Source organism: Hemitrygon akajei, chromosome 32 (genome assembly GCF_048418815.1).
Source record: "Hemitrygon akajei chromosome 32, sHemAka1.3, whole genome shotgun sequence".
Taxonomy (NCBI): domain Eukaryota; kingdom Metazoa; phylum Chordata; class Chondrichthyes; order Myliobatiformes; family Dasyatidae; genus Hemitrygon; species Hemitrygon akajei.
The window spans coordinates 30352297-30379316 of record NC_133155.1 but is presented as its reverse complement, the minus strand read 5'-3'; the positions used below and the strand labels follow the sequence as shown (position 1 = coordinate 30379316).

At 38.7% G+C, this 27020-nt stretch overlaps 1 protein-coding gene across 4 annotated transcripts in view; it reads left to right on the top strand.

The window, feature by feature from the left end:
• The window catches only part of mtf1 (metal-regulatory transcription factor 1), a 96140-nt gene that overhangs the window by 52973 nt on the left and 16147 nt on the right, over positions 1–27020 (top strand). For all 4 annotated transcript variants that reach the window (XM_073034478.1, XM_073034477.1, XM_073034475.1 and 1 more), the window contains exons 4-9: positions 11406–11537; positions 14259–14332; positions 16656–16789; positions 17425–17502; positions 19972–20074; positions 25726–26279. In XM_073034478.1, coding sequence (XP_072890579.1) covers positions 11406–11537; positions 14259–14332; positions 16656–16789; positions 17425–17502; positions 19972–20074; positions 25726–26279 — 1075 coding nt within the window. The remainder of the gene's footprint in view (positions 1–11405; positions 11538–14258; positions 14333–16655; positions 16790–17424; positions 17503–19971; positions 20075–25725; positions 26280–27020) is intronic.

The window sequence follows — 27020 nt, the reverse complement described above, 5'->3', positions numbered from 1 at the left end:
GGTGGTTTTAATTAAAGACCTCTGTTAATTCATGAGGCACCAAATGATTCACAAGTATATTTCAAAAAAAATTCCACTCACTTATAAGATATGGAAGCAAACTTCAAAGTAATGAATTTCCACAAAAAATTTTGTATGACCTTGTAACAAAAATATTTTTAAATTAATTCCTTGTACTTTTCTGATTCAGCAGCAAGAGGGATTTGCAAATAAATGAGGCAATGTACATGTGTGAAAGGTTATATTTTTTAAAAAAGTTTCATGTTAAGTTTAAAGTAAACAAACTGTGCAAATGCAAATGTAAGTAAATAGCAATAAATAAACTGTGCAAGACAACAAACTGTGCAAATGCAAATGTAAGTAAATAGCAATAAATAATGAGAACATGAAATAACAAGATAAAGAATCCTTAGAGTGAGATAGTTTGTTCAAGAGTCTGATGGTTGAGGGATACCAACTGTTCTGGAACCTGATGGTGTGAGCCCTGAGGCTCTTGTACCTTCTACCTGATAGCAGCAATGAGAAAAGAGCATGCCCTGGGAGTGAGGATCTCTGCTGATCAATGCTTCTTTCCAACGACAGTATTTTATGTACTTTATTAGAATTGTATAAAGATAAAATGCAGAAAGAAGGAAGAATGGCTGTGGACTGGTTCCCTTGTACTTAGAACATTCTCACATCCCAAACTATCACCATTTTGTCTTACAAACTTTCATTTTGCATTATATGTTTTAACATATACAAAAGTGGAATCAAATTGAACTCTTTCCTTACAGGTCATTTAAATTGTTCTTTAGTTGGCCAAGGCACTACGTGAACACCTTGCTTACAGTGTGTTAAACATGTGTATTAAGTAGAATCTGTTTCCCTTTTGGTGATCATAACATAGTAGAAAATGAACAAGTAAAAATCTATGTCTGCATAATATTTAGATCCAGTAACAATTAACTTTTATTAAAACACTGGAAATATAATTTTACATTCTCTTGCTAGATAGAGTACTCATGCTGTTGTGAAAAAAAAATTGTCCTGAACATAAGGGGGATATAAAAATAAACTACCCCTTTTTATTCTTACTCCCAAACTGTACATATCAAATCTCCTATCCTGGTTTTACCCCAACTTGGACTCTAGTTAAGATTTCCCCCCAAAAATCCACACACCCTCTTGTTGCCTTCTTCTGAATAGCAATTCCATCTATACAATACTACTTGCTAATCAACAAATGCCCCTTCTGTTGTCATTACCCAGTCTAGTTTTCATTTGACTCCAAATACAGCCATGTTGCTAAGCCATGAGTGCTCTTTGAAATGGCTTAGCAAGCAATTTATTCAGTGGGTTTCTATGCAGTATTATTATGGCTCTGTACCTCCTAAAATAAGGAGACCAAAACTCGGCAGTCCACTAGATGTACTCTCTCCTAAACAGCCTGAAGAGCTGCAGTGAGACTTTCCTAGTTTTACATTTCATTGCCCGTGTTGTGAAGGCCATCATTCATTTCTTTTTCTAATTGCTTGTTGTAACTGCACACTGACTTTCTCATTTGGATAAGAGGATATTTGGATCCCTCTGTAGAGCAGCATTCTGTTATCTTCCTCTAATTAACCTTCTGATTTACTTTTGTTCTAATCAAAATGGATTACCCTGCATTCCCTATCTTTTACTGCATTTACACCTGTTCCATATTTTTTGAAAGATATTTCAGAGGGAAGCAATTAGAAGTGAGGTGATGCTGAATGATTATTGAGATCAATTGTTTTGAAGTTCCCTTGACTTTCAGCAGTGTTAATTTCATTACAATCACATTGGTGGATTAAGTTGGCAGAGAAAAATTACCAGAATAAGGACTATGCTCATCTTCCATTTGATAGTTTTACTCTTCTGTAGACAAAGGATGGTGGTAATGATTTATTGTGAGATTAGTCATGCTTGAACACATACATATACCCACACAATTTAACTCCTGAGATGACCATGCAGGCAATTCACTTCCAAAGACTTTGTAAGCTGGAATAAGGAAGTCCTTTCGTTTGGATAATGAATCCTTCATTATCAGAATGTGTTAGAATGCTCCTTTGTTATTTTATTTGCGTGGTAACAGGAGAAATTTGGCAACTGATAGAGCATGGCTAATAGTACTTAAACTTTCTAGTATCTTCTAGGCATGTTTGTGCAGAAGCAGCTGCACATATACTTAATTATATCTTGTTTATCTCAACAAAATATATACTTTCAATTTTCACCAATCAGAATTAGGTTTAATATCACTGACATATTTCATGAAATTTGTTGTTTTGCAGCAGCAATACATAACAATAAAAACCATGTTATAATAATTATATATACAAAAGAAAATTACGTAACTGGCGCAAAAAGAAAGGGGATTAAAAATAATGAAGTGGTGTTCATGGGTTCACTTTCCATTCAGAAATCTGATGGCAGTGGGAAGAAGCTGTTCCTGAAACATTGAGAGTGTCTTCTGGCTCCTATGCTTCCTCCTTCATGGTAGTAATGAGAAGAAGGCATATTGTGAATGATAAGGATCCTTAATGATGGATGCTGCCTTTTTGGAGCATCGCTCTTTGAAAGGGACTTTGTATGCTGGGGAGGCTCGTGCCCATGATGGAACTCATTGAGTTTAAAACTTCTTGCAGCTTTTTTCGATCTTGTCTTGTGCAGTGGCCCCTCTGTATCAGAATGCAATGCAGCCAGTTAGAATACTCTCCACAATAGTTCTGTAGAATTTTGTGTATTTTTGGTGACATAACAATTCTCTTCAAGCTCCTAATGAAATATAGTTGCTGTCATGCCACCTTTGAAATTGCATCAATATATTGCACCCGGGATAGATCTTCAGACATATTGACATCCAGGAACTTGAAGCCACTTACCCTTTCCACTGCTAATACCTCAATGAGGACTGGTGTGTGCTCCCTTAATTTTCACTTCCTGAAGCCCACAATTCATTCCTTAGTCTTACTAACATTGAGTGTAATGCTGTTGCTGCATCACCACTCACCCAAATGATCTCTCTCACCTATATGCCTCCTCATCACCGTCTGAAATTCTGCCAGTAATAGTTGTGTCATTGGCAAATTTATAAATGACGTTTGCGCTGTGCCCAGCCACACAATTGTGAGTGGAGAAAGAGTAGGGCAGTGGGCAAAGCATGCATTCTTGAGGTGTACCAGTATTGATCGTCAGTGGGGAAGAGATATTATTTCTAATTCAGTGAATTGTTTCTTTTTGGATTTTTTCCCTGCAAAATTGAACAAATCATGTTAATGTTACATGATCATTGATGGAGTTCCAGAAAACCTTTGGAAATAACAAAAATCAAACTTGATTGATGTATCTAGCCACAGGTGAGGTTCTAAAACACTGGTTAGTTGCTAATGTTCTGTTGTTCAAGAAGGCGAAATAGGGATAGGCCTGGAAACTCTAGACTGGTAAATCACTTATCAGTGGTAGGAAAGCTATTGGAGACGATTCTTAGAGATGGGATTTATGAGCATTTGGAAAACTATGGTGTAATTATGGACAAGCCAGCATGTCTTTGTGAGGGGCAAGTCATGAGTTTTCAGGAAATGAAGCTGACCAATGAAGGTAGAGCTGTGCTTATTGTCAAATAGTGTGTTAAAATCTATTTAGACAAGGTTTCTCATGATAGGCCCATCCAGAAAATTAAGATGCACGTAATCTATGTTGACTTGGCCGTTGAATTGAGCTAACACCTTTGTAAGAGCTGGAAAGCAATCTGAAGCAAGAGTATAGCCACCCACAGGAATTCTGGCACCTGTTCACGACTGGCCTGGAGAAACAACTAAAGTTTCCATGGCACATTGTCAAGACCACTTTGAGACCAAATATCCTCCTAATCTCAGGCAAAATAACACATTAACTTGCTGGAGCTGATAGTATCATGGGAGGAGCATCTGGAGGAGGCTCATGAGAGTAAGCTTGTCAGATACGAGAAACTGGTCAGCGACTGTCGGAGGCAGGGATGGAAAGCAAAGTGTATGCCCTTTGAAGTGGGCTTACAGGGCTTTACTGGGCAGTCTCTTCACAGAGCCCTCAGCGTATTGGACATCGCTGGTACAAAGAGGCAGAGAGCGATCAACAACATTACCGAGGCAGCAGAGAAAGCCTCAAGATGATTCTGGATGAAGAGAGCAAGTCCATGGGGATTTGCAGCACATGCTACCTGAACACCAGCCCCGACTTGATCAACCACGGCTGGGTCTCCTGGGTGAGGGTGCCTGATATTGAAAGACCTGAAACACCCGATGACCTCAGGTTACATCACTGGTGATGTGTTCAGAGCACCGTGTGATGTATTCTTCAAGCATAGCTGATCCCATTATCCTAAGAGTCAAAAACCCACTTTCACTTGCTATTTCTGCAGCAGCAATATTACCACAGACAGACAACTAACCGTTTACTAATACTGTAAAATAATCTGCATGTTAAAGCTAACTACAAATTTAAAATTAAATTCTAACTGCATAACAACAATAGTAGAGTGAGATAACCCTTTCACCTATTTATATACTTATAACATTCCCAAGCTTCTTAAAAATTTTAAGCTACATTCTGTGACCATTTGATAAAATGGGTCCTGTTTCATCAGTATTTGAGAACCACAGATATTTGTCAATAAATTTTACCAGAAATATAAGGACTTCATATATCTACCTCAATTACTTATGACATTTTGTCCACTCGTTAAATTTTAGTTTGCTGTCCTCTTTCTAAGTAATAATGTATCGTGAGATGATGCATGCTGGATGCACCAGTTTACTTGTAATTTTTATTTGTTCGTTTAATGACAGCATGAGCCGAAATGATTTGGCAAGGACTTTTTGCTGTGGTTGACGGAGAAGTCTTGATCTATGCTTTTGTTCTCTTAGTGGTTTGTCAGTCTTCACTGTAAATTCTTTATAGTTCAGTATCAATATTTTAATCAGAAAACTAAATTCATTCTGAGGAACCATTGTAAAGCCAGGAATGTAAGAAACATGATTTGAATTGAATCGACTTTATTTCTTACATCCTTCACATGCAGGAGGAGTAAAAATCTTTACGTTACATCTCCGTCTAAATGTACAATATGCAATCATAGTAATTTATGATGAATAGAACAGTTAATGTAATATAGAGTACACTCTAATCAACATGAGTTAATCAGTCCGATGGTCTGGTGGAGGAAGCTGTCCCCGGAACTTGTTGGTCCTGGCTTTTATGTTGCGGTACCGTTTCCCAGATGGATTTAATGAAATCATAAGCAATGCCCTTTATAATTTCAAAATGTTTACTTAAACACTGAATTATGAATTCCAAGAACAGTTTTTTTAACACTTGTAACAAATAACAAATTGATAGTTGAAAATCTGACAAAATTAAGCTGTTCTTATTGATTGACAAACTCAAATAATTCTTTGGTCCATGTCTTTCTGGGTTTTGCATAATAAGTCCCTATATCAAAGATGGGAAAGTTAGATATAGATGAATTTTATCATCACTTTCAAAGACACAATTGTGGTTTGATCAGTATGTTATTACATGGAGAAAGTCGCTGGCCAGAAGCATTTATCATATGAAATTCATTGTAATATTTTGTATAAGTCAGTACTCTCCCTGACTTACAAATAGAAATATTTGTATCAAAAATGTTGCGGTTTAACAGATGAACATAATATCGAGTATTTGCTGAATTGATGCACAGGAGAATGAATGACTTGAAAGTGTCACTCAATATGCTTCTAAACAGAAGTCTAAATTATTGGAGACATTTTGAGTATTAGTGCACTATAATGGTGAGATTCAGAGAGGTTGTATTATATAGAGGCTGCTGATATAAAGGGAGATATGCAAATTTTTTGAATGACATTGAACATGGGAAAATTCTTTTGCGACATCTACAATTTAGTACATATTTTGTATTTTAATCCATTTATCCAAATTTTGGACAAGTGACACTACAATTCATACAGTGTCAATACTTGTCTCTCCCTGCCTGATCCTCACTGAGTGGTATTATTTTTTAATTTGAGATTTTTCTCACTTTAGGTAAGTAAGATTTTAATTTCTGGATCCTGGCTTTCAAAACATTGATTACGTATTGTTCATGCTAGAAATTAATTTTAACAGTGTAAAGATACAGACAGTGCACAAAAATCATGAGTAAAAAGTGTCAATAAATTTTAAAACAAAACAAGAGTATTGCTCTCAAAAAGATAGGATATTTAGGGTGAGCTCTAAGTTTATATTAGAATACTAGTGACTTGGGGAGATAAAAACTTGATTATTCAGCACTTTTGCGTTGAACTAAGCAGCTGATATTGAAGAGTTTTGTTCAATCATTGATGAAGATAGTGTGCCACAGCTCTTCACCTCAGTAAAAGGATGCTTTTGAAGGCGAGGAACATTTCCACACTCAACAAGCTAGTCAAAGTTTCAAAGCAACATGGAAATATCCCTGGTGTGATCTTTCATCTTAGCAGGAAAGAAAAAAATTAAAGATAAACATCATGTTAAAAAGAACAGAACTAAGGGAAGGTTCAGCTAGGGAAGGAAAATAAATACATGCTCAAGGGGGAGTATGGAAAATGGAGAGAAAGCATCATGCTGAAAATGAGAAATGACTAGGGGAAAAAAACGAATGCCTACCTGGAATATATATTTTTTAAAAACATTGGCAACTGATAATGTTCCAGCTAATAAAGTCCATAAAATCCAGAGAGACATTTCAGTGCAGTGAGGGAACTGTACTGCACTATTAGAAGTGTAATGCTTCTGGTCCATCTTCAAGCAAAACTTACTTACACTGCTGCATTTCAAATCCTAGTCGGCGACTTTATCCAGGCCTATTCGAAGAAAACCCTACATAATTATCACCAGCACGTAACCTGTTGCACCAGAGGTCCCAACACACTACACCACTGCTACACTATGACAAGGAAAGCCTAACATTCCTTTCCAAGATCACATTTTGGCAAATCAGACTACTTGGCTTTTCTCCTGATAGCTGTATACAAACAGAGCCGAAAAGCAAGGCACCGGAGATCAAGACAACTAAGACGTGATCGTTGGGGGCAGAGTAATGGCTACAGGATTGCCTTGAGTAGATGGACTGGGCCGTGTTCAAGAACTCATCTGTGGACCTGAGTGACTACAATGAATAGCAGACTTTATTAAAACAACTGTAGATGAGTGTGTCCCCATGAAATTGTTCACGGTTTACTCCAATCAGAAGCCCTGGATAAACCATGAAATCAGAATTTGCAGAGAGTCAGATCAGAGGCATTCAAGTCTGGAGATCAAGAATGCTACAAGAGGTGCAGGTATGTGCACAGAGCTGTGCTCAGTTCTGGTCGCCTCACTACAGGAAGGATGTGGAAACCGTAGAAAGGGTGCAGAGGAGATTTACAAGGATGTTGCCTGGATTGGGGAGCATGCCTTATGAAGACAGGTTGAGTGAACTTGTCCTTTTCTCTTTGGAGTGACAGAGGATGAGAGGTGACCTGATAAAGGTGTATAAGATGATGAAATGCATTGATTGTGTGGATAGTCAGAGGCTTTTTCCCATGGCTGAAATGGTTGCCACAAGAGGGCACAGGTTTAGGTGCTTGGGAGCAGGTACAGAGGAGATGTCAGGGGTAAGTCTTTTACGCAGAGAGTGGTGAGTGCATGGAATGGGCTACTGGCAATGGTGGTGGAGGCGAATACCGGTGGTGGTGGAGGTGGAGGATCTTTTAAGAGACTTTTAGATAGGTGCATGGAGCTTAGAAAAATAGAGGGCTGTGGGTAACCCCAGTAATTTCTAAGGTAGGGACATGTTCAGTACAACTTTGTGGGCTGAAGGGCCTGTATTGTGCTGTAGGTTTTCTGTGTTTTCTATGTCTCTGTTTTTCTATGATCTCCAGAAAGCCATCTCAAGGGTGAAGTGAAGATTCTGGAATCAACAGGGGATGTTCGACAGCTGTGGCAGGATTTGAATGCCACAATCTTTTACAAAGTTAAATCTTGCGACGAAGGGGATGGCAAAACTTTGCTTCTGAATAGGCTTAATGCCTTAAATGCTTGCTTTGTCCACCAGAACAGAGAGGAACCATCGCACACCCCCATGCCTTAAGATGATCGTTTGGTCTCAGTATCTGAAGATGACTTGCGAGCTGTCCTTCAAAAGAGTGAATCCAAGGAAAGCATCTGGCCCAGTCCGAGTACCTGGTCAAGTACTGAAGACCTGTGCTGACCAACTGGCTGGTGTCTTCAAGCTCTTGCTTCAGCAGTGTGTGGTACCCACCTACTTCAAGCAGGCTTCAATTATGCCAGTGCCCAAGAAGAACACCTCTATACAACCACACCACAGTAACCGTTGCTTTATTAAATTAATGAATACAAAATAAATACCTGGTTGTTACTCAACAAAATTTGTCTTATCAAATGACAATTTAGCAGGAAATTGTAATATGGATGAGCCTGTGTTACTTGCAATATGGAGACATTGAGTATTGAAGAACCTGCCTCAATAGCTATTGCCCAGTTGCACTTACATCCACAGTGAAGTGTTTTGAGAGGCTGATGTTAAGGCATGTCAGCTTCTGTTGTAATGGTGACTTGGATCTGCTCCAGTTTGCCTACCAGAGCAACAGGTCTATAACGGATGCCACCTCATTGGCTCTGCACACAGCCCTGGAACATCTGGACAGCAAAGATGCATACACCAAGGGTGCTCTTTATCAGCTACAGCTCAGCATTTAATCATCCTCTCAAAACTAAGCAGTATACTCCAAGACATGGGTCTCGGTACCCCCTTGTGCAATTGAACCTCAGTCAATTTGGATTGACAAAAGCATCTCCACAATATCCATCAGCACTGGAGCACTGCGGGGATGTGTACTTAGCCTTCTACTCTACTCACTTTGCACCTATGACTGTGTGCTTAGATACAACTCCAACACCATGTCAGCAAACTTGTACATGGTGTTGGACAACACCACTGTTGTGGGCTCTATCAAAGGGAGTGATGAATCAGCATACAAGAGGGAGATTGAAAACTTGGCTGAGTGGTGTAATAACAACAACCTCTCAATGTCAATAAGACCAAGGAACTGACTGTAGACTTCAGGAGAGGGAAAGCAGAGGTTCATTGGCCAGTAATCATCAGAGGAACAAAGGTGAAGGGGGTCAGTAACTTTAAATTCCTGTGTGTCACTAGCTCAAAGGACCTGTCCTGGACCCATCATATAACTATAATTTCAAAGAAAGCATGACAGTGCCTCTACTTCCACGGGAGTCTGGGGTTATTTGACCTGTCATCAAAAACCCTGCCAAACTTCTATAGACGTGTGGTGGAAAGTGTGCTGACTGATTGCATTACAGCCTGGTATGGAGATATCAATGTCTTTGAGCGGAAAATCCTACAAAAGGTAGTGGATTCTGCCCAGTACATCACGGTAAACTCCTCATTGAGCACATCTACATGAAATGCTGCCATAGAAAAGCAGCAGCATCATCATCATCAAACATCCTTACCACCCAAGCCGTGCTCTTGTTTTCACTGCTGCCTTCAGGTAGAAGGTACAAGTGCCTCAGGACTGGCACCACCAGGTTCAAGAACAGTTGCTATCGGTCAACCATTAGGCTCTTGAACAAAAGGGGATAAATATGCTCATTCTATTTATGGTGTTTTCTCAACCGATGGTCTCAGTTTTAGGAATTTATCTTGTTAATTGTGTAGTTGTCATTTATCGCTATTTATTTATATTTGCATTTGCACAGTTGTTCATTGATCCTGTTTACAGTTACTGTTCTATAGATTTGCTAAGTATGCCTGCAGGGAAACGAATCTCAGGGTTGTATGTGGTGACATGTATTTACACTGATAATAAATTTTACTTTGAAATTTGAGAAGAACATAAGAGATCCAATGATTATTTTGAAGCCTGATGGAGTTTTCTCTGTTGTGCAGGTTGATACTTAGACTATCATTAGTATGACCTTGCAGAAAGCAAATCCACTGCTACATTCTTCTCCTTGTTACAGCAAAAGATGATGCCATTTAACCACCCAGTCAGTGCTGGCTCCTGATAGAGCAATCTCAGTAGTCCCATTTGCCTTTTTCTTATTTTTCTGCAGCCCTAAAAGACTTAAAAGTGTAATTCACAGTTGTCAATTTCTACATTAAACAGTGGTAAGATTTCAGAATTGGAATCTTGGAGCTGGTCTATCAAAGGTACACTTACACATCAAGTCATCTACTCCAAAGCTTAGTACTGCACCCAAGGTGCTCTAAGCTAAAATGTGACCTATTCAGATTCCGTGGAAGCCACAGTGAGAGGCTTGCCAATGTGATGCTGTGTTCCCCATGCACTCAGGTCATTATTTGCAATGTGATCTACAAAATTCCCTGCCACCTCAGTCAGTCTGAACTCTGCCAACACAAGTCAATATTGCATGGGAGCCTTGGAAGTCAGAAACTGCTGCAAGATGAGAGGGTGTAGAATGAACAAGGGTACAACTTGTAGCTTGTATTTTTTGAACTGTGTTGCAGAAAATTGATTTTGTTAACCTTGGTAATAAAGAATTATAAAGAAAGGAATCGCTGCCAGGGTGATGTTGCCACTAGAAGTTAATGATTGACTGTTATTTTATTATTCGTTGTACTAATTTAGTTAATTAATAGTTAAGTATAGCAAAATCCAAATGTTTATGTCATGCATTTAAATAAATATCTAAGTTCTGAATGCAGCATGATAAGTGAGAAAGGGGGGCATGGACCTTTTGCAGTTAGCAAAAGTGGTTTCAGACATCTGACCACAATACCCTACAAAAGATTGTGAGGACTGCTGAGAGGATCATCGGGATCTCTCTTCAGCTCATCTGAGATACATCTCAGGAGCGTTGTGTACACAAGGCTCATAGTACATTTCAAAGTAGAGAGTCTATTTGAAATTTGCAAATCTATCTCTTCAGAAGCTCTGGTTGTTACTAATTCTATTGAATTCTCAAAAGATTTGTTCTATAGCATAAGTTTTCATCAGGCAGGAGGTACCATACCATTAGGACAAGGCCAGTTGGGATAGGAAACAACTTTTTCCCCAGATCATAAGGCTACTGAACTCCTGCCACCACCCAGGTCTCATTAAGTATGAAGCGCCAGTAGCATAGGCTATTTACTTTTTTGATATGTGTTGTAAATTCTCCTTAATTATTTGTGGTAATATTGCATTATATATCGTGTGTGAGTTATGTGTACTGTGTTGAGATTTGCTTTGTTGGAACTGTTTTAAATGGAGTTCTCCAAGAGATTATTTATGACAGCTCTAACATGCAAAGCTGGGTATAACCAGTGACATAATAATCTAGGTACTAGTGGTAACTAATTTCTGTTTCATTTTCAGGCTGAAAGCCCATCAAAGACTTCACACGGGGAAAACGTTTAACTGTGAATCAGAAGGCTGCACTAAGTACTTTACTACACTCAGTGACCTGAGGAAGCATGTCCGAACGCATACAGGAGAGAAGCCATTTAGGTAAATGTTTTCTCTGGTTCCTCCATTGTTTTGCAAAGCTAATTTATATGTAGTTTGGGTTAGAAAGTGATGCTAGAGTAGAAGATGAGGAATCTTGTTTCTGCTGCCAACTTGATTTAACCATTTTCAAACCAAGAAAGCTATTCTAATGGAATAACACACTACTTTTTCCAAATAAGTACATTTCAAAGTAGAGAGTCTGTGTGAAATTTGCAAATCTATCTCTTCAGAAGCTCTGGTTGTTACTAATTCTATTGAATTCTCAAAAGGTTTGTTCCATACCATAAGTTTTCATTGTTAATCCCTGTTTTTTTTATAATGCAGGTCTTCAGAAATACAAACCCCATTTCCAGAAAAGTTGGGATATTTTCCAAAATGCAATAAAAACAAAAATCTGTGATATGTTAATTCACGTGAACCTTTATTTAACTGACAAAGTACAAAGAAAAGATTTTCAATAGTTTTACTGACCAACTTAATTGTATTTTGTAAATATACACAAATTTAGAATTTAATGGCTGCAACACACTCAACAAAAGTTGGGACAGAGGTATGTTTACCATTGTGTTACATCACCTTTCCTTTTATCAACACTTTTTAATCGTTTTGGAACTGAGGATGCTAATTGTAGTAGATTTGCAATTGGAAATTTTGTCCATTCTTGCTTGATATAAGACTTCAGCTGCTCAACAGTCCGTGGTTTCCGTTGTCTGATTCTCCTCTTCATGATGCACCATACATTTTCAATAGGAGACAGATCTGGACTGGCAGCAGGCCAGTCAAGCACACGCACTCTGTGTCTACAAAGCCACGCTGTTGTAGCCCGTGCAGAATGTGGTCTGGCATTGTCCTGCTGAAATAAGCATGGACGTCCCGGGAAGAGACGTCGCCTTGATGGCAACATATGTCTCTCTAAAATCCTAATATACGCCTTAGAGTCAATGGTACCTTCACATACATGCAACTCACCCATGCCGTGGGCACTGATGCACCCCCATACCATCACAGATGCTGGCTTTTGCACCTTTCGCTGATAACAATCAGGATGGTCGTTTTCATCTTTGGCACGGAGAAGTCAACGCCCGGTTTTTCCAAAAACTAGCTGAAATGTGGACTCATCTGACCACAGCACATGGTTCCACAGTCTTTCAGTCCATCTGAAATGAGCTTGGGCCCAGAGAACTTGCTGGCGTTTCTGCATAGAGTTGATGTATGGCTTCCTCCTTGCATAATACAGTTTCAAGCTACATTTCTGGATGCAGCGACGGACTGTGTTAAGTGACAATGGTTTTCCGAAGTACGCCTGAGCCCAGGTGGCTATGATTGTCACAGTAGCGTGATGGTTTCTTAGGCAGTGCCGCCTGAGGGCTCGATGATCACGTGCATTCAACAGTGGTTTCCGACCTTGCCCTTTACGCACTGAGATGTCTCTGAATTCTCTGAATCTTTTCACAATATTATGTACTGTAGATGCTGAAAGACCTAAATTCTCTGCAATCTTGCATTGAGAAATGTTCCTTTTGAACTGACTAACAATTCTCTCTCGAATTTTGGCACAAAGGGGTGAGCCATGACCCATCCTTGCTTGCAAAGACTGAGCCTTTGATGGACGCTACTTTTATACCCAGTCATGATACCTCACCTGCTACCAATTAGCCTGCTTAATGTGGAGTCTTCCAAACCGGTGTTACTTGAATATTCTGTGCACTTTTAATCTTATTTTAACTCTGTCCCAACTTTTGTTGAGTGTGTTGCAGCCATCAAATTCTAAATTTGTGTATATTTACAAAATACAATTAAGTTGGTCAGTAAAACTATTGAAAATCTTTTCTTTGTACTTTTGTCAGTTAAATAAAGGTTCACATGAATTAACATATCACAGACTTTTGTTTTTATTGCATTTTGGAAAATATCCCAACTTTCCTGGAAATGGGGTTTGTACATTTGAATAGTTTTCAAATACATTCATAATAAGTATTTCTGTACATAGGGCAAGTAAATATTATTGATCCAAGACAAATGTCAAATCGTCATGTGAAATGAAGCAAATTTAATGAAAAACTGTGTGTAATATTCTCTCACCTGAAAATTCACACCTTCACAACTGTACTCACTCCCATGCGCCATCACACAACTAGTACTGCCCATTGGCTGCTCACCTTTCAAACAAAATGGTAGCTACTTTTTAGGACATTATTTATTGATCTCACTTGACATGGATATTTTTGTGGTTCTGCTATCCTATTGTTGTGTCGTCTGATGGATAATAATGAAATTGCTCCTTTTGAATGAGTTGTTAATTGCATTAGAGTTATCACTTTTACAAAATTTGACCTGATCTGAGGAAGCTTGGGTATAGATGGAAACTCTTGTGCCTTCTTGTCTCCTCTTAATTCATGTTCTCTGATTTTTTTTTTTTGTAAAAGTTTAAACCTCCAATTTAACCACAAGAATTTAATCTTCAAACAATGCTTCAAATAAAGGAAATTTAATGCTTCTGCCCCCCTCATCCCTGCATCCATAATCTTTCTAGTAATATCTATTTTGCTCCCTTTGCCACAGTCTGACAGCCAGCGTCAACATTCTGTCATTGTTCATTGCAGCATAGGGTGTAGTGTCATTCCATCCTCTGAGTCAATTCCACTGTTCAGTGAGGTTGTTGAACTGTATCCTAACTCCATCCAGTTGTCTTGGCTCCATGTCCATATGTTGCATTTGTAGGTGTGATCATGATGGCTGTGGGAAGGCCTTTGCTGCCAGTCACCATCTCAGAACTCACGTCAGAACACACACAGGTAATCAGTCTTTTTCTTCTAACCCTCTCTCTTTCACTCCTTACGATAAAGTTTACTGAAATATGTCCAGCCTACTTTTAGATGGTAGAAATATTTAGTGCAAATATTTCCACAAACCCTCCCAATTTCTGCTGGGTTTAGTTTTGTATAGGTGAGTTTTACAATGGAAATTTCAAGTAATACAACAAATCACTAGAATGAATGGTACTACAGGTCTTCTATCCTTAATATGTTAACTTTTTTTTAATTAAAGTTTGGGAAGAGAACAGAAAGACCTACTCTGACACCAAATGCCAAATTTCACTCTGAATAATAGCACCTTAAGATGTTTAGATGAATGTGAAATTAAATTCTCCACCTCAGTATTCCCTGTAGCATTGGTCTTGATGCTGTCTGTTCATCATTACATTCCACAGCCACATTTCAGGCAGCAGGGGAAATTTTTAACATCTAATTTAATTGAAAATCTTGGCAATATTAAGAAAGAATTCATTTGCATAAATCCGTACACTATACTATATTGTTGAAAATAGCTTCTTGTAATGAAACACAAAAGTAACCACTTCTGCGTGCTTCACTCCAGAAATTGAGGTATATATCACACTTGTGCAAGAGATGTGATTTGTACCTTTGGACACAGCACATAACACGCCAATTCAGGGTAACAATGTCTTAGTAGCTATCACTGTTGAGCACACTTAAGACAACATGACCATCCCAGTAAAGAGGCTGTTATTTATTTCAATTTCATACTTAAAATAAACCCCTTGGATGCTTTATACTTCAGAAGGTGCCAGGTAATTTCAGCTGTAGCAGGCAAGCCTGCCTCCCAAGCTTTAAGATAGGAGGCCTCCAACATTTTTGTTTTCCACCCAGCATCGGCCACATCACTGCTGGCCAGCCCCTTAATAGAGCACGTGCACATTGATAACTTCCTTTCCCCACTACAGTAATTACACAGGATCTAATGCCTCCTAACCCTTAAAACCACCCTGAGCCCACTTTCCAGCCTAGAAAAACTGCTTAGCAGCATAGAGCCCAGTGAAGTTTGCATCAGAGCAAAACACCATCTCTAGGAACAAGTGTAAGCTTCATTCAAACATTCAGTACAAAAAAATTAGGCAGGTTTTGTGGATTTTAAGATATTTTCCATATTTAGGAAGTTTTAGGAAATGAAAAGCATTACTTTGTAATGGCATACTCAAAACCATTGTTCATAAAATGTATGACCACTTTATTTTTAGTTGCTGTACGTTTTTCATAGATGCACACCCAATGCTGGTGGATCAAAATCTCTAATAAAATTGGAGGCTATTTTAAGGATCCTTTGCTGTGTTTTGTTCACTTAGCATTAATTACGTTGATGGGATGCAAAACTAAAAATTAAAGGTGAATAATGCACTCTATTTGTGCTAAATTAAGACACATAGTGCTGTTTATTTCAGTACACCCTACTTGAAAATTGTTCATTATCTGAATGAAATATGATTGTATCCATTTTCAAATGACACCACCAGTCTCGTGTGACTGTACATCATCCACATTCAAGTGATGCAATTTCAGTATCGTGCACGGGGGATTTTGAACACTCACAGAGAAGCAACATTTACACAATTGTTTAAACAGTGTTTCCATGAGCAATGCCCAGTCAGTATAGGGAAACTGACATGATTTGATATTTTTTATAATTTCTTTTCTCACGGACTCCATCCAACCACCATTCATTCAAACCCCATACCATCCAGGCTCTGCTTAGGGGTCCCAAGCCACATGTTCCCTTGGCCTGCCATTGATGTTGAGCCTTGAGCATGACTGTATTTTGTTATGGTTTGGCCTTTAAATATGCCAGTAAAGAAGCAGAAACTTTAGGCTATGGTATTTGTATTTGAAGTATTTAAACAATATTGCCTTGCCAAATGCTCCACGACCTTTTTAAACAAAAAATTCACACATGATGATTTTACATTGTAAAGTTGCCAGCACCCCCGCTTTGTACTGTTATATTGCTGTTGGCAATTATTCTGACTACAAGTTATTTATAGCAGCAATCATCACAGAATGCAAGCAGACCCCAGTGGGATATTGCCTGCAGTTTTCTACTTGAGTTATCTTTCCTGGGAAGTCTATTGAAGAATGTAGAAACATGAAAAGAGGAATTATTCAGAGTTGTGTGTAGTGCAGAGCCAGCTACTGTCAGTTTAAATGTATTCATTTACTTAAATGCTATTGCAAATGTTTTTGTTTTGCTCTATTTGACGGAATTTGAGTGAAATTGTAGACGTGTTTACAACTTAAAAACCAGATTGCTATTGTGTTGTGATAGGTGAGCGACCCTTCTTATGCCCTAGTGATGGCTGTGAAAAGACTTTCAGCACACAGTATAGTCTCAAGAGCCACATGAAGGCCCACGATAAAGATAACTCATTTACTGCATCGAACCAGAATTCTGTGAATGAGGTTAGTAACCGTATATTGTTGTTCTTTTGGAATCCTCATACATTGCACTTGATCAACGTTTGCAAAGTGTGGAGAAGTTAAGTGGTAGAGGTAACAGTGTTTGAAATAACACACTAACACTAAGTGTTAAGTGCTGTTGTGTGTAAAAATGGAAATAGATTACTGTGTAGAATGAAGAGATGTCTTCCGAGATGTATTTTCAGAAATAACAGTAATATTGAGCTTTGTAAATATTTGACATTGCAAACTGTACTTCAATAGAAAATTTTAAACATTTAAAGTCATTGCAACATTGAATTAAATTATTGTGAAGAGGTTGGAATTAGTTTTCTTATTTACCACTTTAACTTATGAGAGAGAGATACCATCTTATTTTAATATTGGAATTAGTGCAGTGCAATCCCTCTACTGAACTGTGTTGGCGTTTGAGGTTTAATATTTTTTATGACTCTTCATTCCTTTGTCAAGTCTGCAAATATTGCAATGAAAATATATCTGCTTCTGTTAAAAGAATCATAGGACATTAAGTATTGGTTTCTTGTCATGGATTCTCTCCATTCTATTAAAAACAGCTTTGAGTTGTATTTGAATTTTGTATGTAGATTTCTAAGTGCTGTTTTCACTTGTGTCTATAGGAAACAAACCATTCACTTTGTTTGAGTGATCTGAGCTTGATATCCACGGATTCAGAACTCAGAGAAAATTCACAGTTGGTAAGATTCTACATGTTGATGATTAAGCAGTATTCAGATCCTTAGATGCAATTATGTTTAATCTAAGGCTTTTTAAAAAGCACATTTGTAGCTCCCAGTAAGACATCATTGAACTATTTGATGGTTGGCTAAATTGAAAAAAGTAACAAGCCAATTCTTTCAACATACACTGAATATATAATTCACCTTCATTTGTATTCTTTTAGTCATTTCAAAAGACAGAAGAGGTACCTGATTAATGCAAAATGACAAATACAGCACTTCCTTTTAAAAAGGGCTGTAAGAATATGCCTGGAAACTACAGGCCATTTTAATAATAAAGGAAAAAACTAATAAAACAACACTTTATGTAGATTTATAAATTTGATTGATAAAGGAGACCCAACGTGGATTTGTAAAATAAAAGTATGTTTGATTAAATTGATGGAATGTTTTGATGGTGATAATGGAATCTCCTCCCTTCTTGGGCACTCCCTGTGGTTACAGCTTAGCTTGCTTCCCCACCAGTTTATGAGTTCATAGGTGGCTAATGAAGCCACTGTGGGAACACCAGACTCCTTTATAGATGGGACAGGATGTGCCTGATGATGCGGATGGGTGGTTAGTTTCTGAGGTAGTGTGCGCCTTCCACCATTTACACCAGACTTTAGTGCACTGCCAATCTAGAATGAGTCTACACTGATTGGCCTAATCTCAGATAATAATGAGGCAGCATACAGAGAAGAAGTCATCACCCTGAGACAGTGGTGTCAAGAAAACAACCTCTCCCTCAATGTCGCAAAAACAAAGGAGCTGGTCGTGGACTACAGGAGGAATGGAGACAGGCTAGCCCCTATTGACATTAATGGATCTGGGGTTGAGAGGATGAACAGCTTGAAGTTACTCGACATCCACATCACTGAGGATCTCACGTAATTTGTACGTACTGGCAGTGTGTTTAAAAAAAAAAGCACAACAGCGCTTCTTTCTCCTCAGACGGTTGAAGAAGTTTGGTATGGGCCCCCAAATCCTAAGAACTTTCTACAGGGGCACAATTGAGAGCATCCTGACTGGCTGCATCACTTACTGGTATGGGAACTGTACTTCCCTCAATTGCAGGACTCTGCAGAGAGTGGTGTGGACAGCCCAGCGCATCTGTAGATGTGAACTTCCTACTATTCAGGACATTTACAAAGACAGCTGTGCAAAAGGGCCCGAAGAATCATTGGGGACCCGAGTCACCCCAACCACAACCTGTTCAGCTGCTACCATCCAGGAAACGGTACCGCAGCATAAAAGCCAGGACCAACAAGCTCCGGGACAGCTTCTTCCACCAAGCCATCAAACAGATTAATTCACGCTGACACAATTGTATTACTATGCTATATTGACTATCCTGCTGTAAATAATATTTATTATAAATTACTAGGTTGCACATGACACATTTTTACTCCTCACATATATGAAGGATGTAAGTAATAAAGCCAATTCAATTCAATTCATCAGCGAGGATGTTTTTCCCACAGAAACCTTGATTACAATTTTAATATTTCTGTGTGGTGATCTCTTTTAAGGGCAGTTGGAGACAATGTTGAGAGTCCAATGTAAGACATTTGAATAGTGTGATGTGCTCAGTATAAACAATTGAGTGTAGTTCAACATCAAGGCTGGGGATTTAGCCAGGAAGAGAATGTTGACATTTTGTATAACTTTCCAGTTGGTTTGAAAGTTTGAACATTGAATATCAGAGACCAAGGTGTTTAGTGGAAATAGACTGGTAGAGGCTCTTTGTCTTGCAGAGACTGAGTGTAATGCACATCCTTGCTTGTGCTTCAGTAAAGAAGTCAATAAGTCTTGAGCACAATCTTCAGACACAAGCATACTGCAGCTTAGTTATTCAAGTTGGGGTGACTTTGCCTTTTCTGTCGCTGTAGGTTGAATAGTTTCCTATTAATTTTGAAGGTTAACTCCACTCTTGTAGGAGCGTGATTAAAAGTGAGTTTCAACATAGTGGTGGGAAAGATTAAAGCGTTTGGGCAATGACAGTCTTGTTTGACACTTTTAAGATTGGTTCTGTTGCAAACCCATTGATTAATTTCATAGCTTGTGTATGTCAATATAAGACAAATCAGAAGGATAATAAATTAGAATAAAGGAGTTGGCAATAACAGGTCGTTTGTCAGAATGGAAGATAGCATATAGTGGTTGAAAAGTGCGGCGGGGGGGAACTGGTACTGTAAAACTGATTTTAAAAATGGGTAAAACGGAAATGCCCAGCAAGACGGACAGTATTACAGAGAGAAATTTTTGGGTTGATATGCATGTTTGGAGTATAATGTTATTGGTGCAGCATAACTCTAACTTGTTGGAGAACTTTTTGAAGTCAAAAGTTGAATTACTTTTCTATGATTCCCTCAGTCTTTTCCCCAAACTGTTTTCCAACCATACCAATCGTCGTGCATGTTAATACCTAGTTTTGTTTCTGTTTAGACCCAAGGACGTGACCTGAGCACTATTTCAGCAGAAAGCATCTTTGAATCCATGTTTCATAATACTGATAGCTGCAACAGCCCCAATGGCTCCCAGCAGACTGGTAAGAACAAGTTAATCTGTGTCTGCTTTGTCATAGTTTATTTAAATTTAATTACATCTTGTCTATTCTAGTCAATGTTTTCAACATCTGTGGATTTTGTATTTAATGATTTACTACTTCAAAAACAATTCTTTGGTAGCTTACTAATTATAAGAACTGTTTTAACATTCATGCTAGGGCAATTTTTAGACATGATTTTCAGGAATAAGACCATAAGATAAAGGAGTGGGATTAATCCATTAGGCCCATTGAGTCTACTGCCATTTCATCATGACTGATCCATTTTTCCTCTCAGCCCCTATTTCCTGCCTTCTCCTCTTATCCCTTCATTCCCTGATTAATCAAGGATTTATCAATGTCTGCCTTAAGTATACATAAACATTTAGCGTACATGGCCGCCAGTAGCAACAAATTCCACAGATTCACCACTCTCTGGCTAAAGAATTTCCTCCTCATCTCTGTTCTAAAGAGACGCGCCTCTATTCTGAGGATGTGCCCTGTGGTCTTAAATTCTGCCACCAGAGGAAACATTATCTCCACATCCACTGTATCGAGGCCTTTCAACATTCAGTAGGTTTCAATGAAGTCCCCCTTCATTCTTCTGAATTCTAGTGAATACAGGCGCAGTCATCAAACGCTCTTCATACGACAAGCCATTCAACCCTGGAATCATTTTTGTGAACTTCCTTTGAACTCTCTCCTGTCAGCACATCCTTTCTAAAATAGAGGACCCAAATTTGCTCACAATACTCCCAAGTGATGCTTCACCAATGCTTTATAAAGCCTCAACATTACATATTTGCTCTTAGATTCCAGTCCACATTTGCCTTCTTCACCACCGACTCAGCCTGAAAATTAATCTTTGGGGAGTCCTACACAAGGACTCTCAAGTCCCTTTGCGCCTCAGATTTTTTAATTTTCTCTCCATATACAAAATATTCTACCCTTTTAATTATTCTACTTAAGTGCATGGCCGTGCACTTGTCAACAATATTCCATTTGCCACTTCTTTGCCAGTTTTCCTAATGTCTGAGTCCTTTTGTAGCCTTTCTACTTCCTCAAAACTATCTGCCCCTCCATCTATCTGTATTATCCATAAACTTGGCAACAAAGCCGTCAATTCCGTCATCCAGGTCATTGACATATAATGTTAAAAGAAGTGATCCCAACAACACCCCTGTGCATCACCACTAGTCACCAGCAACCAAGCAGAAAAGGCTCCCTTTATTCCCACTCTTTGCCTCCTGCCAATCAGCTACTGCTTTATCCATGGTAGTATTTTCTTGTAATACCATGAGCTTTTACCTTGTTAAGCAGCCTCACGCTGGGCATCTTGTCAAAGGTCTTCTGAAAATCCATGTAAGCAACATCCACTGATTTTCCCTTGTCTATCCTGATTGTTATTTCTTCAAAGAATTTCAACAGATTTGTCAGTTAAGATTTTCCCTTGAGGAAACCATGCCGACTATGACCTTTTTTATCACATGCCTCCAAGTACCCCAAAACCACATCCCATCCTTCACAATCGATTCCAACATCTTCCGAACCACTGAGATCAGACTGACTGGCTTATAATTTCTTTTCTCCTGCCTCTCTCCCTTCTTGAAGAGTGGAGTGACATTTGCAATTTTCCAGTCTTCTAAAACCATTCCAAAATTTAGTGATTCTTGAAAGATTGTGTCTAATACCTCCACAATCTCTTCAACCATCTTGTTCAGAACCCTGGGTGTAGTCCATCTGGTTAAGTGACTTCAGACCTTTCAGTTTCCCAAGAACTTTTTGCCTAGCAATGGCAACTTCACACACTTCTGAACCCTAACACTCTGGAACTTCCACCATACCGCTAGTGTCCTCCACAGTGAAGACTGATGCAAAGTACTTATTCAGTTCATCTGCCATTTTCTTGTCTCCCATTACTACCTCTCTAGCATCATCTTCCAGCTGTCCGATACCCACTTTTGCCTCCCTTTTACACTTCTGTATCTGAAGAAAGTTTTGACATCCTCTTTAATATTATTGGCTATCTTACTTTAGTATTCTATCTTTACCTTAATGACTTTTTTTTAGTTGCCTTCTGTTGTTTGTTTTTTAAAAGCTTCCCAATCCTCTAATTTGCCACTAATTTTTACTCTATTATGTGCCTTCCCTTTGACTTTAATGTTGCCTTTGATTTCTCTTGTTAGCCATGGTTGTGTCATTTTGCCTTTCTTCCTCTTTGGGATGTATATATCCTGTGCCTTCCAAATTGCTTCCAGAAATTCCAGCCATTGCTGCTGTGCCGTCATCCCTGCCTGTGTTCTTTTCTAATCAATTCTGGCCAACTGCTCTCTCATGTCTCTGTAATCCCTTTGCTCCACTCTAATACTGATACATCTGATTTAACTTCTCCTTCTCAAATTTCAAGGTGAATTTGTTCATATTTTTATCACTTCTTTTGAAGGGTAAGCTCTCTAATCAAGTCCACTTCATTGCACAACACCCAATCCAGAATAGCTGATCCCCCAGTGGACTCAACCACAAGCTGCTCTAAAAAGTCATCTCACAGGAATTCTAGAAAAATCCCCCTCTTGGGATCCAGTGCTGACCTTAGTTTTCCAATCTATCTGTTTATTGAAATCCCCCATGACTATTGTGCCATTGTTCTTTTGGCATTACATTTTCTACTTCCTGTTGTAATTTATAGACCATATCCTTACTACTGTTTGCTGGTCTGTACACATCTCCCATCAGGTTCTTTTTACCCTTAGCTCTACTCACAACAATTCAACACCTTGCAACCCTATGTCATCTCTTTCTAATGATTTGATTTAATTTTTTACCAACAGAACCATGCCACAACCTCTGGCTTCCTGCCTATCCTTTTGATACAATGTGTATCCATGGATTTTAAGTTCCCAACTATAATTCTTTCAGCCACGATTCTATGATGCCTACAGCATCATACATGCAATCTGTAGCTTTGCTACAAGTTCATCGCCCTCTTCTGTATACCGTGTGAATTCAAATATAACACCTTCAGTCCTGTATTCACCCTTTTCAACTCTGTCCACCTTTAACATTGTGACTCATCTCGTTGACTGCAATTTTGCCTTGTCATCAGCCTCTGTTTGCTAGGAGTCTCACTACATATTGCTTCTGTTTCTAAACCATCTACTCATCCTCTGGACTAACTCTGGTTCCCATTCCCCTGCCAAGTTAAAGGATAAGAATAATTTTAAGGATTTAAATTTACCTGCTTATAAATGTAAACTTTTAATGTTAAAATATATGGATTAATAATTTTGGATGGGTTAAGTTTACATAAGCTTGCTTATTTAGATATTTTACTAAACAGACTTGTACAGTGGCATGCAAAAGTTTGGGCACCCCATTTAAAATTTCTGTTACTGTGAATGGTTAAGTGAGTAGAAGATGAACTGAGCTCCAAAAGTCATAAAGTTGAAAATGAAACATTCATTTCAACATTCTAAGCAAGATTAGTGTGTTTTTGAAATAAAGGAAAGGAGCACCATGCAAAAGTTTGGGCACCCCAAGAGATTTGAGCTCTCAGATAACAGGTCTCAGACCTTATTTGGCTTGTTAGGGCTATGGCTTGTTCACAATCATCATTAGGAAAGGCCAGTGTGAGAGTAAGCGTTCAGCACAGACTAGAAGGGCCGAGATGGCCTGTTTCCATGCTGTAATTGTTATATAGTTATATGATGCAAATTTCAAAGCTATAAATACCCTGACTCCTCAAACCTTGTCCCAACAATCAGCAGCCGTAGGCTCCTCTAAGCAGCTGCCTAGCACTCTGAAAATTAAAATAAATAATGCCCACAAAGCAGGAGAAGGCTATAAGAAGATAGAAATATGTACACAACGCTGGAAGAACTCAGCAGGTCAGGCAGCATCCGTGAGAAAAGAGTAGCCAACGTTTCGGGCCGAGACCCTTCATCAGGATGAAGTGTATACCCTGCGGTATACACCCTGCATATGAACTGCAGAGTCCTCGAAAAATGAGTACAATCCACAAATCCCACTGATAAAACCTTGCCCAATACCTGAGACTCCTGCACCTTCCTCCAGCAGTGGCAAGGGAGAAGGAGCCCAGGCAAATGCAGAAGATGGTGCCAAGCACCCGCTTGCTTTCCGCTCTCGTTCTCGATGATTTCAACCTTGCTCGACGCTTTAATGAGTGAGTTGGTGGGGAATTGGAGCCGATCATGGGTTTGCACTCTGCCAATACGCTCCATTCTCAACCAAGCCGAATTCCCTTGGAGCCACAGATCACTCCGTCAACCCAAAAACTCATTATCAAAATATAAATTACAGGCTCCAATTGTATACATTAGTAGTCAAAGTTTATTTTAAAAATGGAGAAGGAAAAGTAGTTTTTTGAATTATCTGCAGGCTGTTGCCTTTTGTTGCGTTGGTCACTGACGCCATCTCCCGTGACCCAAATTATTTAGGAAATAAGCTGTTCCAGTAAAAGTCACATTTTGCATTTCTGACTGGTCTGTGAATTTTAAGCTTTAATGTCCTATTGTGTGTTTATGGGGGGTCATTTTATCACAATGATGCATTTCACTGTGGTTTTATGTTTAATTGCTTGTGTTAATGACTTACGCACATGTTTAAGAAAAAACAGTACATAGACACTCCTGTTAAATGGAGAAATCTATCAGAGAAGAATGAACCCTGATTTAGGGCTCCCTATAGCCAAATGTTTGAAACAATTATTCTAATAATTGTTATGCTAGAATTCCCATCATGCTAATCAACTGATTTGCAAAAATAATAATTATCCTGTTGAATGTATACAAAATTCTGTGAAACACAAAGTAATTGCATTTGAATATTATTTTAATAATTTTTTATTTAAATGGTAATAAAAGAATTGAAAATGTATCAAACTCTCCTTTACAAATATTAAGTATTTAAGCTGCATTATTTGCAGCTTAGTATTATTTTATATTTTGTATACTGTGATTAGGCCACCCAGTCTACCCTTTTTGGCTAGAATTTTGCTGGAATGAACCTACTGTTTTCCAAGCAGTGATAGCTGGAGTAACTATTAATTGTACTAGCCATGAGCAGATCCCACATGCAAGGTACCATGTTACTGTGGCTTCAGTCAAACCGTATGTTTCAGCCTTGCTGATCAGAGTGATCTTTGCAATGTATTATTTTGCTGTCTGCTATGAGGGTGACATCAGAAAATTGGCTGAAACTAATGTGTGTGTCCAAACTATTACACAACATGCCACACAGCCATCAATAATGGAAAACAGTCATGTAGGAGAGGCTGCGGTTGTAAGAATATAGAGAACTGAATTTTGTAGTTCTCATATAAGAATGAGAAAATTTAACTACAATGTTAGCTGCTAAAAGGTGAATTACTATCATATGACTAGTCAATTAAATGTGTTTTCCATTGGAAACCTCAAAAATACACTGTAGCTATTAATGTTAAACTGTATTCATTATTTTTTAATCTCTAGGTCGACCTATCTTGTAGCAGGTTGACTAGAAAGAAATTTGGTTTAAAGGGTTAAGAAATAGTATCAAGTTTGAAACTTGTTTGAAAGTTCCTTGTAAATTGATAAATTGTGATTTTGCTTTAAATAATTTTGGGGGAAAAATTGTCCTTTTCTCTCCTAAAACTAAAGATGGAGTATGTGGAATAGCTGGAACGTTTGGAAGTGACCCTCAGCCCGCACCCATTGTTAATACGGCTCTAGAAGATTCGGGATCGTTGTTGTCATTTCCCATCCCACTTCAAACCATGTCACAGCCAAATATTGAGAGACAATTCCAGCAAGCAGCAGACACCACCTCCACATCATTGGATGCTTTGGCTACCAACTCTCATCAAACAGCATTTGGGAATCCTGTTGGCATTTTACAGACACCTCAAGTGCCTGTCCCGCCAGTGACACAGTTTTCAACTACTCAGCAAGAGTTTGTTCAGCCTTGCCCAACACCACAACAGCCGACGCAAGGACTTTCAGCTATGTCTAGTAATGGCCTTGCATCATCCAGTAACACAGAACCAATGCCACCTATGGTACAGACTGTGCCTTTAGCTACTAATAGTTCTTCTATAACAATTAATCCATCACAAAACGCCACTATTCTTCAGCCCAGCATTGTAATGGCCGACCAGAACTTGCAATGGATCATAAATGGAGCCAATACAGTTCAACAAAATTCTGAGAAAACGGTGAGTGTTTTGAAAAACGTTACTGATCTGTTGGACAAATAACTCAGATGTTTTGCTAAAATCTACTGTAATCAGCCTGATAAACAGAAAAAAACATGACATAGAAGTTGGTGGAGAATCATTTGATTTGCTCTTCCAATATAGACTGATCCTGCATTTGTTAAATATTGCTTTTGGATAAGGTTTGTCCTTCTGCTTGATGGGATTAGAGGTTGTACACCATCAGGCATGAGTGAGCCAAATGTCCTCTTGTTTGGTTTCATTGGTACTTTCTTTAAAGCTCGGCATGGATTTGCCCCCAATTCTCTGGCGAATATTAGTCATAGTCATACAGCAGAGCAGCAAACCCTTCAGCCCGTGTTTGGGCTATCAAGTACAGATTATCTCATTTAACTTCACTTGGGCTGTGTACAGATGCTGCTCAAATGTGTCAAGGATACTTGCCTCAACCATCTTTTCAGGCAGTTCATTTCAGATTCCAACCATCCTGTGGGTGGATGTTTTTCCTGAGACCCCCTGTATAGCAACTCTTCCAGTCACCTCTACTATCCCCGCTACACTATCCTATCGCTAAAGAAAAACCTTTCATAATGATATATATTGGGTCCCTTCCTGTTTCTGTCCCCCAGCCCCCCTCCTTAGCTTCCTCTACTCAGAGGAAAACAAATCTTTGTATCCCCACCCATGCAATCTTCGTAAAATGTAACAACCAGAAATAAACATAATGCTCCACTGTGGCCT